The sequence below is a fragment of the Canis lupus genome, chromosome 1 (assembly GCF_011100685.1).
Source record: "Canis lupus familiaris isolate Mischka breed German Shepherd chromosome 1, alternate assembly UU_Cfam_GSD_1.0, whole genome shotgun sequence".
NCBI lineage: Eukaryota > Metazoa > Chordata > Mammalia > Carnivora > Canidae > Canis > Canis lupus.
In genome coordinates, this window is record NC_049222.1 from 18,979,305 (window position 1) to 18,994,901 (window position 15,597).

Sequence of the window (15,597 nt, forward strand, 5' to 3'; positions counted from 1 at the left end):
AATTCACAGAAACAAAATTCAACACTTACACAAGTAAGGCAAATGGTGATCCTCTACGCACACACAAGAAATGTGCATTTACACATTAGAGACAGAGTAGGTCTGCGTAAAGAAACGTGTTTAATATTACAACAGTACTTCCTAAGCTTGTCTGACCCCTGAGATTTTTACCCCCAACATCTGTTACTAGCTCTGAGAACTACTGTTTTCACAGAAAGCAGCCAGGGAAGCTTTTGGAGAATTAACAGCTTATTATATTTAAGGGGCTGTTTAAAATTTTAGCTATGTCCTTATGATTTCTTCATATTCTTTCTGATACAACTGAATATATACTTATCTAATACAGTCAAAACATAATTCCTAATGTGGTTGAATAGATCAGCATTGATAAATGCTGTAATGAAACCTAAGAAGTTATGGCTTGGAACTATTTATCAATGAACACCATAAATTCACCATGATCACAGGGGAGCTTAGCCCTGGTTTTGCCATTTGTTAACAGTATGACCTCTGGGATAAAGAGATTTCAGGTCTCGGAGTTTTGATTCACATATATCTAAAGTGGGGCCAGACTTGCCCTAACCAACCAACATTTTGAGAATCAAGTGGTCAATTTGAAAATCAAAATCAAGAACAATTCTTCATAAATAATAAAGTGTTAAAAAACATAAAAAGAGTTATAACAGTGGGATGCCTAGGTGGCTCAGTGAATTGAGCAGCTGCCTTCAGCTCAGGTCATGATCCCAGGGTGCCCAGATCGAGCCCCATGTTGGGCTCCCTGCTCAGCAGAGAGCCTGCTTCTCCCTCTGCCTCTCACCCTGCTCGTGGCTTTCTCTCTCAAATAAATTTTAAAAGAATCTTTAAAAAAAAAAAGTTATAAAAGTATAAAAATAATACATGATTTCATTAGCTTCTTTTTTATACAGCCATGCTAAATGCTCTTATTTTCTCCTCTTGAACTCTGGCTAGAATGCTTAGAATTGCCAAATCCCTCATTTTACTTAGAAAATTAATTTTTGATTAGTCATCAATCATAATAATGTATCATCAAACTTTTTTTCAGAAAATGTATGGCAGGGGTGCCTGAGTGGCTCAGTCAGTTAAGCATCTGCCTTGGGCTCAAGCCATGATCCCAGGGTCATGGGACTGAGCCCCATGTCGGGCTCCCTGCTCAGCGAGAAGCCTGCTTCTCTCTCTCCCTCTGCCCTCCCCCTGCTTGTGCGCTCTGTCTCAAATAAATAAAATCTCAAAAAAAAAAAAAAAAAAAGAAAGAAAATACACAGCAAAAATAGGAGAATCAGAAAAAACTGTTTAAAAGAAGAAGAGATTTATTGCAAAGTAGTTGGTGAGCAGAACCACCTTTCTCTGGGCTCTATTATGAACCCATCTGTGGCTGCCCTTCGATGCCAGTGAATAAAGACAGTAGGGCTCTATATTCTTTGAGTCCTTCATTAAACTATTGATCCCTTTAGCATTATCCATAATGTTCCAGCAGCTCAGCATGTCAACTGGTGAAGTGCTAGTCTCTCACTCCTTTCAATAACTTCCACACTTTATGGAGAGGAAGTCACAATGATTTATTTACCTGACATTTTCCAGTCCGGATGTCGTACAGGGCCACTGAACCATGGCGAGCTCCAACTGCTATTCTGTGATTCCGCTCATAATAGCTGACCATGTAGAACCTGAATTGAACATTTTAACAACAACAAAAACAAAACAAAACAAAACAAAAAACCCAGGTGAGATGACCTGCACATGGAAGTGGATACAATATATTTCAAAGATGGAAGTCAGCTCTATATTTTTAAATAAATATTTCTAGAATTAATACATTGAGATTTTTCAAAACTGTTTCATTTTAGTAACTCTTAAAATCAACTGAAAGAAAAATGATGCAGAATACCACTTTGGCCTGTTAATAATTATTTTCAGTAGAAAACAACTTCATCATTACAAACACTTTTGAATTTTCAAGCAAGAAATACAGTCAAATACAAAAAAGATTTAATATGAAAACTCAGTTTTACTTAGTATTATGCAAATGCTTCTATTTGAACAGAATGGAAAAGATGAAAAGGCTTACGTATTTAACCTACTTATATTCTCACATTTTATTATAGTATTAAGGAGTGAAACATACTTTCTAGCAGAACAATCATAAAAAAGCTACATTAATGTTATGCTTAAGTTCATATCAATAATTTATCTAAAAGAAAAAAGTTATCTGGCAAATTCCATAGATTTTTCACATTCACCAGTTTAAACAATAGCTGTGACTATCAGTATAAGTAAGAACATTTGGTTTTTATTTGGCAATACATGTAAAGAAAACTTAGGATGATTCGAAGGTTTTAAGAGGTTGATTTCTTTTTTTCCTAAGGTAATTTACATGAATAGATTGTGTATCTGAATTCCTGATGTATATTTTGCCATAATGATTTCATGGTCACATGATTAAAGCCTGGGAAGATATGAATAAACATTATTAGAAGTGTAAATAAGGTATGATTTTATATCCCCAAAGAATTTTGAATATATCTTCCCATTATCTAGTGCTATTGTCTCTGTGTGAGTTGCCCAGATGCACAAGTGGCCTACCCTAAATATTTACAAGGATATTACATCAACTCTACCGCATGTTCCTTGCCTTTTTACTCTGAGGTGTGTTGTACTACCAACCTAACTTTTCTGTTGTTATCTTTATTTTTTTATTTTATCTTTTTACAGATGGAAAGGGGAGATGACAGCAAGAAAATATTTCTCTAATGCCGTCTTGAGTTGGCTTAAAAAAACTACTAGGTCATATGACAACATTTCTGAAATTCTGGTAAGAGAGGCTGAGAGAGAAAGAGAGAGAGACAAGAGGTTTGAATGTGTGCATCTGGAACCCAGAGACACTGTGATAAAGCCATCTGGGCATGAGATGACATTATGACATTCATACACATTTCATAAATCTGGAAAATGAAATAATTCAGTTTCAAGACTTTTTGTTACTTATTAGCAAGTGGTGGATTCAATAATACTTCTATCCTGTCCCTAAGCCTTACCCATCAGTGCAATGCCTTTCCCTTCAGTGAAAGATTAATGCTTCATTGTTTAGTCACATGAGACACACTAACGTAGGATGTACTGCTAGTTTTGCTGTGCTCAGGCATGGGATATCCTCTTTGTATGCTGGTTTGAGGGCAGGAAAAGGTACTAAAGGCTCCTGACATGTATGAAACTTCTCCACTATTAAGTGGTTAGTAAAAGTTTGATTTCTTAAAGCTTTTCCTGTCTGAATCATCATATTACTCTATCTCAATAGAGAAGGTAGGGATTAGCATTCAAAATCCAATGTTCCTATAATTGAAAATAAAAAATGATCTAGAAGAGTTTAGAAACTTTTACTATTTTGTTATTCAATAATTATAGTGGTTTAACTATTGAGCATCACTATATATCTACACCTACATCTATATACACATATACACACACAATTTATTCCTAATTGTAGTTGCATGGAACATAATACTGAACAAATGCTTTAACAAATATTCTGTTCATATTAACAGGCACAGGAAAATAAAACTTCCAGAAGTATGTATTTTTAAAATCTGTTATTGAACTTTGCACAGGTGTAGCAGTGATGTTGCCTTAATCTTTCTGCAAAACCTATTATTATCTGTCAAAATAATCCTCTTCAAAACACATCTGTGGTAAAATATATTTAATGTGGACAAAATTTACTTAAACTAGAATCTTAAAATTTTTTTGTTATACTGGCCATATTCTATGCTCTAGATATCAACCTCATCCTTCTATATCATCTATAAACACTGTAATTTATGAAAGAAAAAAGATCGAATCTATTCTTGGTATCAAATCTTTAGTTTTCCTGAAAGGACCATAGGCCTGCATTTATCATTCTTTGCAATTTACTGCTAGAGTAATACTTCTAAACAAGATCTTAAACAATTCTGGGCAGTGAAGGTCTTATGGCGTATTTTTATCTTTGGATTTCTTGTTAGACTTTTTATTCCTTTAGCAGTGTCTCTTTCAACAGAAGAAATCCGTGGTATGAAAAAAAAAATTAAAAAAAAAAAAAAAAGAAAGAAAGAAATCCGTGGTATGTATGCAGTCACAAGTATCCACTCTGGGGAGACTGGCTGCAGTGAGCCTACCTCTGCCAAGGGTTTCCAGAACCCACCGTACCCCTAAACTACTCTTCTCCTAGAACTAGTTCTCCATTGAGGGATTGTCAAGACCAAAGATAGTGAGATATGCATTATTTGCCAATACCCCCAAAGGTATCAATGGATTGAAGAGGAAGATTCACTACAGTTTTAAAGATTTGGGGGGGGGTTGTTCTCAGAGTAAAGACTGAGGTGCGCGGAGTCTTCCGAAATGCTATTTCAGTCCCCACCCAGTTCACTACGTTGATAACATGTCACTTGGGCAGCTTTCTTGGGTAACAACCTGACAAGAATCCTTTCATTATATTCAAATCAAAACAAGGATCTCCTCTACTTGGCATATCACAAGGAGACTCTGCTAAGTTAGAGAGAACACTACCACCCAAGTGTGTGGAAGAATAAACTGGAACTGAGTCATGTTACAAAATATATTTCTTACTGGGGTTGGGGTGGTCATCATCCAAGAAATTTAGTCAGATCCCACACTTTCATTACTACCCACATGCAGCCAGGGTGATACTCTTCAACCATAAATCAAATCACCTTTCTCTTAGGTTCACAACCATCCTTCAAGACCCTACATGATGATGTAGCTCCATTTCTCACACTTCATATTCTTTCCTCCTGCTCACTCTGCTTTAGTCATATCGATCTCCTTGTACTTTCTCGAATATGCCAAGAATGTTTCTACTTTGGAGCTTCAACACTTGCTGTTTCCTCTGCCTAAAAACCTCATCTGCCGGCTATCTCCATGGCTCATACTCTCACTTCATTTAGGTCTCTGTTCCAAGGTGATTTTGACAAAGGAGATCTTCGTGGGCCATCTTATCCAATACAGCAGCCCTTCCTCATTATTCTGTAGCCTCTTATCCTTTTTTCCTTATTGTACTCAATCATCTCTGATATTAAACAATATTTTGTTTATAGCTTATTTCTCTCTACCAGAGACTCTTTTGTTGAATGTATGAGAACATAAATGTGGTCCAAGTGAGCAGTAAAAAGTAATGCAGTAAGAAGTTCAAACACTATGCCTATCCTTCAGTGGCTAGTGTATAAACCATGCTAAACATATTGATTTTTAAGACATATGAATATTTTATAGGATCTAAAATAATAATTGAGATGAGGAAAGGAAACAAAAACTGTCCAAAACAGGCAGAAGTCAAGAAACAAAGAACTGCTCATGATCTCTCTAAAAATTTATTTTTAATTGAGACAAACAACTGGAGATTTATATGAAATTCTCTGTAAAGGTCCTTGTGACCTGAGTATGTTAGTATGCGGGTGACAGTGGCTTAATGGAAACTACTGAATTATTCCCAAGATTACTTGAGCTGAAATTAAAAAAGGCAAATATAGTCTAAATAATGAAGTATACAAGAAATTATGTATTTTTGATAGATATTATTATGGAAATAAAAATGCTAAGAATTTGATAGATGTATCACCACACATAAACGTCCATGAATATAATACTATTACACAACACATAATTAAAAGAAATAACTATCAATCATCAGTAAACTGGAATAGGTTATTTCTCCAAAGCCCAATGTGTAACTTCATCTCTTTAGGACTAAGTCACAATGGGGTGTCATCCACCCCACAATGGGTGTGAAACATGAAACGTAAATGTGAATTGACTGGAGGATCCTGGAGCAAATCACTTTGCTTATGAGTCTGTCAAGCACCCAGTGCCCAAGTCTCTAAATAACTTTGGTACTCTCTATTTATAGTCTCCTTTGAATTGATGACCTTTTTATCTTTATTAAAAACGGCCTTCAAAAACAAACAAACAAACAAAAAAACGGCCTTCAAATAAGAAAAAACTGATGTGAAATTTAAAAGTCAATTTGGAAACACACAGGAAAAGGAAACATCCAACTCTAGGCAAAAATATGATTTGGGAGGAAAACAGAAACCTGCAAAATCACTTTCTTAACTACGACTTCAGTAATCTCCAGTGACCTCAGGATGTTAAGTTACTACTGTCTATCATATCCTTGAGCATTAAAAACAACAGGAAACATTCTTCAATAATCTAAAATGAATCTCCAGCTTAACATGAAGCCCTCTAAAATCTAAGAATGTAGGACAGAATGTATGGAATAGAACCACTTACAATGTAGAACTATCTACAGTTCACTAACTACACGACCTCAGCTAACATTTACTGAGGACTGGCTGTGTATCAGGCATTGTCCCAAGTACTTGGCACATGTATTCTCACAAGCAGTTGAAGTATTAGGATTATTGAGTGGCTTTTAGACATTCTTGATATTGATTTACAATGGTTCACAAACTTTTGACTCTGTTTGTTAAAAAGGTATTAAGGCAATGTGTACTTGGAATAAACTCAAACACTGCCAATGTGTATATAGTAAAAAGTAAATCCTCCCCCTCACACCCTTCCCCCACCTCTCACCAAGGATTAACTACCGTTAACAACTTGGTGGACCTTCTGAGAGGTTTTTCAATTTTGATTACACAAATGTTATCATATTATACGTGTTATTCTGCAACTTTCTTTTCTTCTTTCAACCCTTCATGGAATATCCCTCCATGTCAGTAGACATGATCCCATGTCATTCTTTCTCATCCCTACATCGTACTCCTGTGTATGTATATTCCATTATTTATTCCCATTCTGACAGTTAAGTTATATTGCATATGGATCTTATATATATAGATGACCGTTTTTGTAGGATAGAATCCCCAAAGCAAGATTCTGGATTAAAGTATACACACATTTTTCATTTGATAGGCAATGTCAATTTACTTTCAATTCCCACTGTGCCCCCAGTTAGTACTACCAAACTTTCTACCTTTTTCACCAACACAAGGGAAAAAATTGTTATCACATTTTTACTTTAATTTGCATGAAATAACTTTTTAGATTGATTCATTCAGTTGCATTCTGCTGGATATGCATGAAGGTTTCTTTATTAATGTAAACAAAAATTATTTAAAAACTAATCAACACTGTGCTTCCCTGTACTCATCGTGCATTCTAAATGAGGGCTGAGACTCCTCAACATCCACAACATGTTCCCAACAACCAACAAAAAAGATTGGAGCCCAAAAAAGATTGGAGCAGGCAGACCTGCTCTGTGGGAAAGAGTAGGTGGGCCGCCTGCAGTGGAGCAAAGTACAGTCCCACTGACCACAGGAGGTCCCACTGCCAACACCTGTCCCAATCCCTTCTGTCCAGTATGAGATGCCAAAGAGCTCTTCTGAGGGGCACCATATGAGGGCTAAGGAAATAATACGGAGGAGGTTTTCAAAGCACAGGCTGAGGGCTCTGACAGATGCACAACTGCAATCAAAGGCAGGGGCCACTCTGTAAATCAGGAGGTATTTTAGAGAACATGTTCCTACACAGACCCCAGAACTCCAGGCTGCTAATGTGTTTGAAAAATCTACGGACGTGAAAAGTGACTGGCGAAGGCACCAGTTCAGGGGGACCTGTGTTAGTTTTGGCGGGGGGTAGGTGGGGGATGTCTTCTAGAAGTGGTTCTTTCCAGCACAAGGTACCAGTTCAAAAGACAAAAAGGAAAAATCCCTCATTCTGGGATGGTGATGGATACTGGTGAATTCCATCTAAAAGTCCCCAGAAGGGAGCCTGATGCAGACTCAATCCCAGGATCCTGGGATCACGCCCTGAGCCAAAGGCAGATGCTCAACCACTGAGCCACCCAGGCATCCCACATCAGCTCCCTGCATGGAGCCTGCTTCTCCCTCTCCCTGTGTCTCTCTGCCTCTTTCTGTGCACCTCTCATGAAAAAATGAAATCTTAAAAAAAAAAAAAACTTCCTTATATCGTTTCAAACAGTCTGAAAAGTAAATATTCTTTCTGTTATACAGTGAAATGGAATACTCCTGGAAGCTTTAGAGTTTTGTTTTGTTTTATGAAGAAATTTAATATTGAAAGACTGTTGTAGAGTTTTCAGGAGTAGAGAAATGGACTAAAATGGTTTTAGAGTGACTTCTACTCACCTGAGTACAGGAGTAACATCTGTAATTATTTATTACCGAAAGTAGACTATAATATGGTAACCAATTTAAGAATCTTCCTGGAAGTTAGGATAGAAGCTGTTTTATATCCTATTACTGTTATCACCATATGGGATAAGAACAAACCACAGGTTTGAGGAGTTTTTTAAAAAATGAGCTCATGCACTGTTCTAAAGTAGACGGTGTTCATTTCCTTACTGGATTTTAAGTGCCCATTTAGGACGAACAGAGCTGATTCAGCTATTCACTTGAAAAGCAGAATCAATCAGTCTGTCTACATAATAACAAAGTTTAAGAAAAGGTAAACTGGCTCTGAAAATACAGACTTTTTAACTCTTCTTTCTAGATTTTTTTTATCCTATTCAGTTCAAAAGTTTACTTATTTTACCTTGAGTTTTTGTATCTTATCTATGTTATAGTGTTAATGTTTTCCCAGTGATCACTTTATTATTTATTTGACTTTTTAAATACATATCCAATTTAAAATAAATACATGCTTGTAAAAAAGCAACACAGAAAATATAGAAAAATAAAGTTAAGGAAGGAAAGTTACCCTTTACTACCAATCCCCTCCAACACCCCAGGTAATCATGAGAAATACTTTGTGGTATGTCCTTTCTAGATGTTTTTCCTCTTCATATATATGCACATACATGCATGAATATTGATTCTGACATATAGTTTTCTCCTTCAAAAATGATTTTATTTTACATGCTCTTCTGAAACTCTGCTAATTTCTCCTTAAGTTTCTTTTCTACTGCCATCTTCCCTTATCATTAGTAACAGAGTAACCTTAATCTTTTTAATGGCTGTATGGTGTACCGCAGTTCTAGTATCATTTAATGGAAATAACTGTTGGGAAACAGTAATTACCTTTAGAGGACATGAGTAAATCAAAGTGTTTTAATATAAAGTAAATTTTCTATATAAAATCATACTAAGAGATTCCCAACAAAGGTCAGCTGAGAGATAATCAGTTAAATCCAGCAAAACCATAAAATGTTTTAAATTTCTATGTCAATACTACTAAAATGCAGGTGACTTATCCATTTACAGTAAATTAGAGAAATTTATATCCTGAGCCCTTTAGTTTCCTCCATGCCACTACTACTATCTTTTTAGTATCTACCAAGAAGTCCAAGTATTGAGCCATTAAATATGTTTAGGCCTCTGCATAGACTGAGAACTTCATTCTTGGTAATGAAATATACAATGTAAAAGAATACAATTTACAATTTTTGCAAAGTGATTGTTGACTTATTAGTCAGAGATTCACAATTGCATTTGACATATTTCATTCAATGACAGCTAATTCTACATTTGGAAGTAGCTCAGATTTTGGGATCCCTGGGTGGCGCAGCGGTTTGGCGCCTGCCTTTGGCCCAGGGCGCGATCCTGGAGACCCGGGATCAAATCCCACATCGGGCTCCCGGCGCATGGAGCCTGCTTCTCCCTCTGCCTGTGTCTCTGCCTCTCTCTCTCTCTCTGTAACTATCATAAATAAATAAAAATTAAAAAAAAAAAAAAAAAGGAAGTAGCTCAGATTTTGGAGTCAGAAGGATCTGTCTGCCTGATAAACATTTATTCATCTTCTTAAATTCGGCTAAAACATCACCAATTCTCCTTTTTCCTCCTGTACAGTATTACCTGGTCCCTCCTTTGTGTCCTGGAGACCCCTTTATTGTTGCATTATGACATTTTTCTGATTTACCATTCTGTCTCTGCCAAACCAACTTTAATATTTTGGAGAATAGTGTGGTGCCTGATTGACCAGATGTAGCTGAGCAGCCCACACTGGCCAAGCACTGCACCATACACAGAGCAGACACACATTAAATGTCTGCTGAATAAGTGAATAAATTCTAAAACCACTTTCAGAAAATTTTAATCAAGAAAAACCACACAATTGCTTAAAAATTATTTTACTTTGTTAAATCACCTAAAATCCATTTATTGATTCTTATTTCTTCAATGACTTTTTTTCTTCTAATTTTGGAATTAGGTACTGTGATTTATCGTTATTTGGCAAAATCCAGTCAATTAAAATATTTTCTTTTCATATCAATTTTTAATTCTAACAATAAACACCATCTAGCATTATTTAAAATAATCGGATGATATAAACCATAATAGAGTGACTAATTAATTAAAATTTCTCATCACTGAGTGATTGAAAATGATATGCTGTCATCAAAAATAATTACTGAATGTTCACCATTACACATGACTTAAGTTCATATTGATTTCTTGACTTTTTATAATAGATTATATATTTTTTTAAAAATGGACTTTACGGGCAGCCCCGGTGGCTCAGCGGTTTAGCGCCGCCTTCAGCCCAGGCATGATCCTGGAGACCCGGGACGAGTCCCACGTTGGGCTCCCTGCATGGAGCCTGCTTCTCCCTCCGCCTGTGTCTCTGCCTCTCTCTCTTTCTCTCTCTCTCTGTCTCTCATGAATAAATAAATAAAATCTTAAATAAAATAAAAAAATAAAATTAGGTTCATAGTCTAAATTTATTAAAAAAAAAAAAAAAAAGGACTTTGCAGAGTCCCCACTGAGCAGGGATCCTGATGCCCCACCCAACACAGGGCTTGATCATCCCAGGACACTGAGATCATGATCTGAGCCAAAATTGAGTCCAACAGTTAACTAAGCCATCCAGGCACCTCCAAAATGGACTTTACTTTTTAAAGCAGTTTAAGATTCACAGCAAAACTGAGCAAAAAGTACAGAGTTTTCCCAAATACTCGTGGGCCCCCAACATGCACAAACTCCTCAATTATCAACACCCTCCTCCCAAGAGTGGTGCATTTGTTACAGCTGATGAATTTACATTGACACATTACTATCACCCAGTGTCTGTAGATTACATTAGGATTTACTCTTAGTGTTGTACATTCTATGGATTTGGACAAACACACAAGGACACATTCACTGTTCTAGCATCATACAGAATAGTTTCTCTGCCCTAGAAATCCTCTGTACGCCACCTATTCATCCTCTCTTCCCCACTAATTCTGGTAACCACTGATCCTTTTATTGACTCCACAGCTTTGCCTTTTCCAGAATGTCATATGGCTGGAATCAAACAGTATGTTAGCCTTTTCAGATTGGCTTCTTTTACTTGGTAATAAGTATGTAAGGTTCCATCCTTCTCATGGCTTGATAGCTTATTTTTTTTTAGTGCTGAATAACACTTTATTATCTGGGTATAACACAAATAATATGCTTTTAAAAGCACAGTGGTGATACTATGTTAAAATTATGCTCTGATTTCTACCTAATTGACAGGTTAAAAAAACAGCATAATAAAATAGGTACTTCTTGTTTTTTCTTTTTACAACATTTAACTTACATTTCATATTGAGCATTTTGTTCATTAAATAATCTAGTGTCAGTTCAGCTTTACTAGTTAATTACTTCAAAGAATATTAGGGAAAGCACTAAAGAAGCTGTGGCATTCCTATATTGTGAGCCTATGTTATAACATGTTTCAGAACTTATGATGAGATAGAATGATTAGTAATCATATATCAATAAATTAGCAATGGGGAGAGGTTTTAACATCTTTGAGCTGTATCTTGCCCCAGGTTATCAGGGACTGGAAGCCCCTCATTTCGCAGAGGAGGAGACAGAAGCCTCCTCAATCTAGAATTCATCTGCCACTGCAGGTAGTCCCACAGTCATGCTTAGAGCAGGAGTTCATAAAGCATGCTCTGCATCAGATCCGCTTTCATAGGAACACTAAAATGCTATGTTCTCTTTTCACTCTCATTTTCTCATGAGTGTGTAGCTGACGTCCAGATTCTACATGATGTGAGCTACCACAAGCAGAAACAGATAGGAGATTCTGGGGGACTTCTACTGCAGACATGGTAGATTGAAAAAAAACATAAAACAAAACAAAGGCATTCTTCTAATTTTCTCTGTTTTGGAAAATATAATTTTTCATTAAAATATTATTTATGTGAACAATTAATAGGCTACTTTTAAATTTCTTAATTCTAATTTCTAATATGGGGAGGGAGGAAGGAAAAAATAATTTCTAGTATGGCAAATATTGACAGTTATAATCCATATAAATATTCTTTGGGGTCCTTGGATGGCACAGTCCATTAAGTGTCCGACTCTGATTTGGCTCAGGTCATGATCTCAGGGTCATGGGATCAAGCCAAAACAGAGTCATGCTCAAAAGAGTCTGTTTTAGATTCTCTCTCCCTCTGCCCCCTCTCGCTCATGCTCTCTCTCAAATAAATAAATTAATTTAAAAAAATTCTTGTGGCCTTCAATAACTTTTAAGTATAAAGGGGTCCTGAGACCAAGAGGGTTGAGAATTGTTGACTCCTATTTCAAAAACAGGAGACTCAGTCTCTCATTCTCTCTCTCTATATATGGTACATATGTGTATGTGTGTGTTGGGGGGGTATATAAAATACGTATCTTAAAGATTTCATATACATTCTATACCTTTTGAGAATCTGGTTTCAATGAAATAAAAGCAAGCTAAACACTTAATAGTGCTCAGGCTTCCAAGAAGAGGCTACATGATAACTCTGGAATCAATAGGATGAGATGAGATTTAGGATTAGGAAGAGGTAGCTGATGGGACGCCTGAGCAGTTTAGCATCTTCCTTCAGCCCAGGGTGTGATCCTGGAGTCCAGGGATCAAGTCCCACATCTGGCTCCCTGCATGGAGCCTGCTTCTCCCTTTGCCTGTGTCTCTGCACGCCCGCCCCCCACCCCCCACCATCTCTCATGAATACATAAATAAAATCTTAAAAAAAAAAAAAAAGGGAAGAGGCAGCTGAGAAAGAGAGAAGGGGAGGCTCTGGCGGCAGAGGTGAGAGAGGGTGAAGGGCAGGCCTGAATGTGCCTGCCCTGTCAGATCCTCTGAAGCCTTGCTGCAGGCAGAGGGTCTCTGAGTGCATTTTTTCAACAGCTTGGGTTGCTGGAAACCTAACAGGAAAGCAACCAGACAGGGTCCCTGTTCTTAAGCACCTCATGAGGAAGTGCAAATATGACCAAGGTGACTTCAGATGACATACACGCTATGAAGATAAAATGGCAATGGGGTAGTGGTGGTGAGGGGGCTGTGTGAGACAGGGAAGTAGAGGGAGTGGACCTGAATGAGGAGACCAGATGGGCCATGTCAAGATCTAAAGGGAGTGTTCCTGGCAGAAGGAAGAGAGGGAACAAAAGTCCTAAGGAGAAATAAGTGTGGCTCTATTCAAGGAACAGAAAAAAGACCAGTGTCTTCAGCACAGTGAATGTTGAGATTGGGATTTGAAGAATGCAGGTCTAACCCATTTCATATAATACCATCTGTAACGTGAGTCCTAAACGATGGGCAGTTTTGCTGCCAGGTATGATATATTGCAGTGCATTGTATAACACGCAAAGTCCAGGGTTAAGTAGGCCCCCTTCCCGGAGCAGCAGCACCGGACTGTAGGGAGAGCCAGGAATCCCTAGAAAAGCAAAGGGTCCTTTAAAGTAAGTAGAATCGATTTCAGGATTTGTACTGAGCCTCAGAAAAACTAATCCCTGGTATTCCTGAAGTCTAGCCTACCTCCTCCCTGGGCACTGGATCCCAGGAATGGTTATGATGTAACCTATCTATCAATCTTTGGGATTTAAAGGGTGCAGAAAGCAGAAGAGCTTTAATTAAGAAGAAAAATGTTTCACATTTCATTGCAACCAAAAGCTCTGCTAAATGAGTGGTTCTCAAAGGGTGATCTGCAGACACCCTGGGGGCCTCAGGCTCCTGTTCGGAAGTTTGTGAGATCAAAACTACTTTTGTGAGATACTGAGACAGACATTGCTTGATCTGTTCTTTGTGTTGACCTTGCACTGATGGTGTAAAAGCAACGACAGGTAAAGCTGCCAGGGTGTCGGCCTGGAGCACAGCCGGGGCACCGCACTCTACCAGCAGTCATTATGTCTTCATGGCCATGCCCTGTGAGTAAACAGAACTAAATAAACCACAAGGCATTTTCACTTAAGAATCTCCCTGATGTGGCAATAAAAATTATTAACTTTACTTACATTTTGACCCTTGAGTACATGTCATTTTAACAATCAGTATGACAAAATGGGAAGTGCACATAAATAAAGCATTTCTACTGTACACTGAAATCTGATGGTTGTCTCAGGGAAAAAGAGTTGTGGGATCCAGGTGCAAGCTAAACCAGCTGGGTTTTTTGATTTTTGTTTTTTGTTTTTTCATATGATACCATCTGTACTTGAAAGTATAACCCAGAGACAAACTGCAGTTATGTGGACGTGGGTATCTGGCAGACGTTTTCTTGAAAATCAACTATTTTATTCCTCAGAACATAACTGACAGAACTTGTTGACAATAATAAAATTCAAGCTTTCAGGTACAAATCAGAATTCTGGCCTCCCAATACTCACTGACTTTTTGATATCATCAGTAATATTAGCAAAAAGTGATTTTTTATATCATATGTTACAAAGTGACAATATATGGACAACCCACATAACTCAGTGACCAATATTTTCCAAAGATAAATGCATAATGTTACAAAGTTACACATGGGAAAAAGACCTACTCAAAGTGCAAACTATACCAAGGTATTAAATACGATAGTATGAAAATCAGTTCGTTATGATTACATACTCTACGTTGTGGCTAACCTTTAAAAAGGGCCACATGTTAATGTTTTGGTGAACTATTAAAGAAGATGCAACAGGATTTTAAAAGGCTATTGAAACACTCCTCCTATTTGCAACTCTAAGTGAGGCCAGATTTTTCACCACATACCCAATTAAAACAACATTCCAGGGCTGCCTGGGTGGCTCAGTCGGTTAAGTGTCTGCCTTTGGCTCAGGTCATGATCTCCTGGTCCTAGGGTTGAGCCTCACATCAGGCTTCCTGCACAGCATCCCTGCTTCTCTTTCTCTGCTTCTCTTTCTCTCCCTCTGCTTCTCCCCACTGCTCATTTTCTCTTTATCTCAAATAAATAAAATCTTAAAAAAAAAAAAAAACATACGGCAAAGATTAAAGACGGGCACAGATATGAAAAACCACCTGTCTCCTATTAAGTCAGACATTAAAGAAAAATCTGCAAAAAATGTTAAAGAATGTTCTTTCTCAGTATTTTTTTTTGTTTTGGCAAAGTAGTTATTTTTCATAAAAATATGTTTTTATATCAGGACACCTGGGTGGCTCAGCGGTTGGGTGTCTGCCTTTGGTTCAGGGTGTGATCCCAGATTCCCAGGATTGAGTCCTGCATCAGGGTCCTTGCGTGGAGCCTGCTTCTCCTCTCTCTGCCTGTGTCTCTGCCTCTCTTTGTCTTTCATGAGTAAATAAACAAAATCTTTAAAAAATATGTTTTAATATCAACATGAACTGTATTTAGTATTTCATTTTTTTAAAAGATTT

The 15,597-nt window shown here is 37.3% G+C and overlaps 1 protein-coding gene across 5 annotated transcripts in view; it reads right to left on the reverse strand.

Annotated features, from left to right (window-relative positions):
* WDR7 (WD repeat domain 7) overlaps nt 1-15,597 on the reverse strand; it is a 353,142-nt gene that overhangs the window by 68,436 nt on the left and 269,109 nt on the right. For all 5 annotated transcript variants that reach the window (XM_038525932.1, XM_038525930.1, XM_038525933.1 and 2 more), the window contains one exon: nt 1,586-1,685. In XM_038525932.1, coding sequence (XP_038381860.1) covers nt 1,586-1,685 — 100 coding nt within the window. The remainder of the gene's footprint in view (nt 1-1,585; nt 1,686-15,597) is intronic.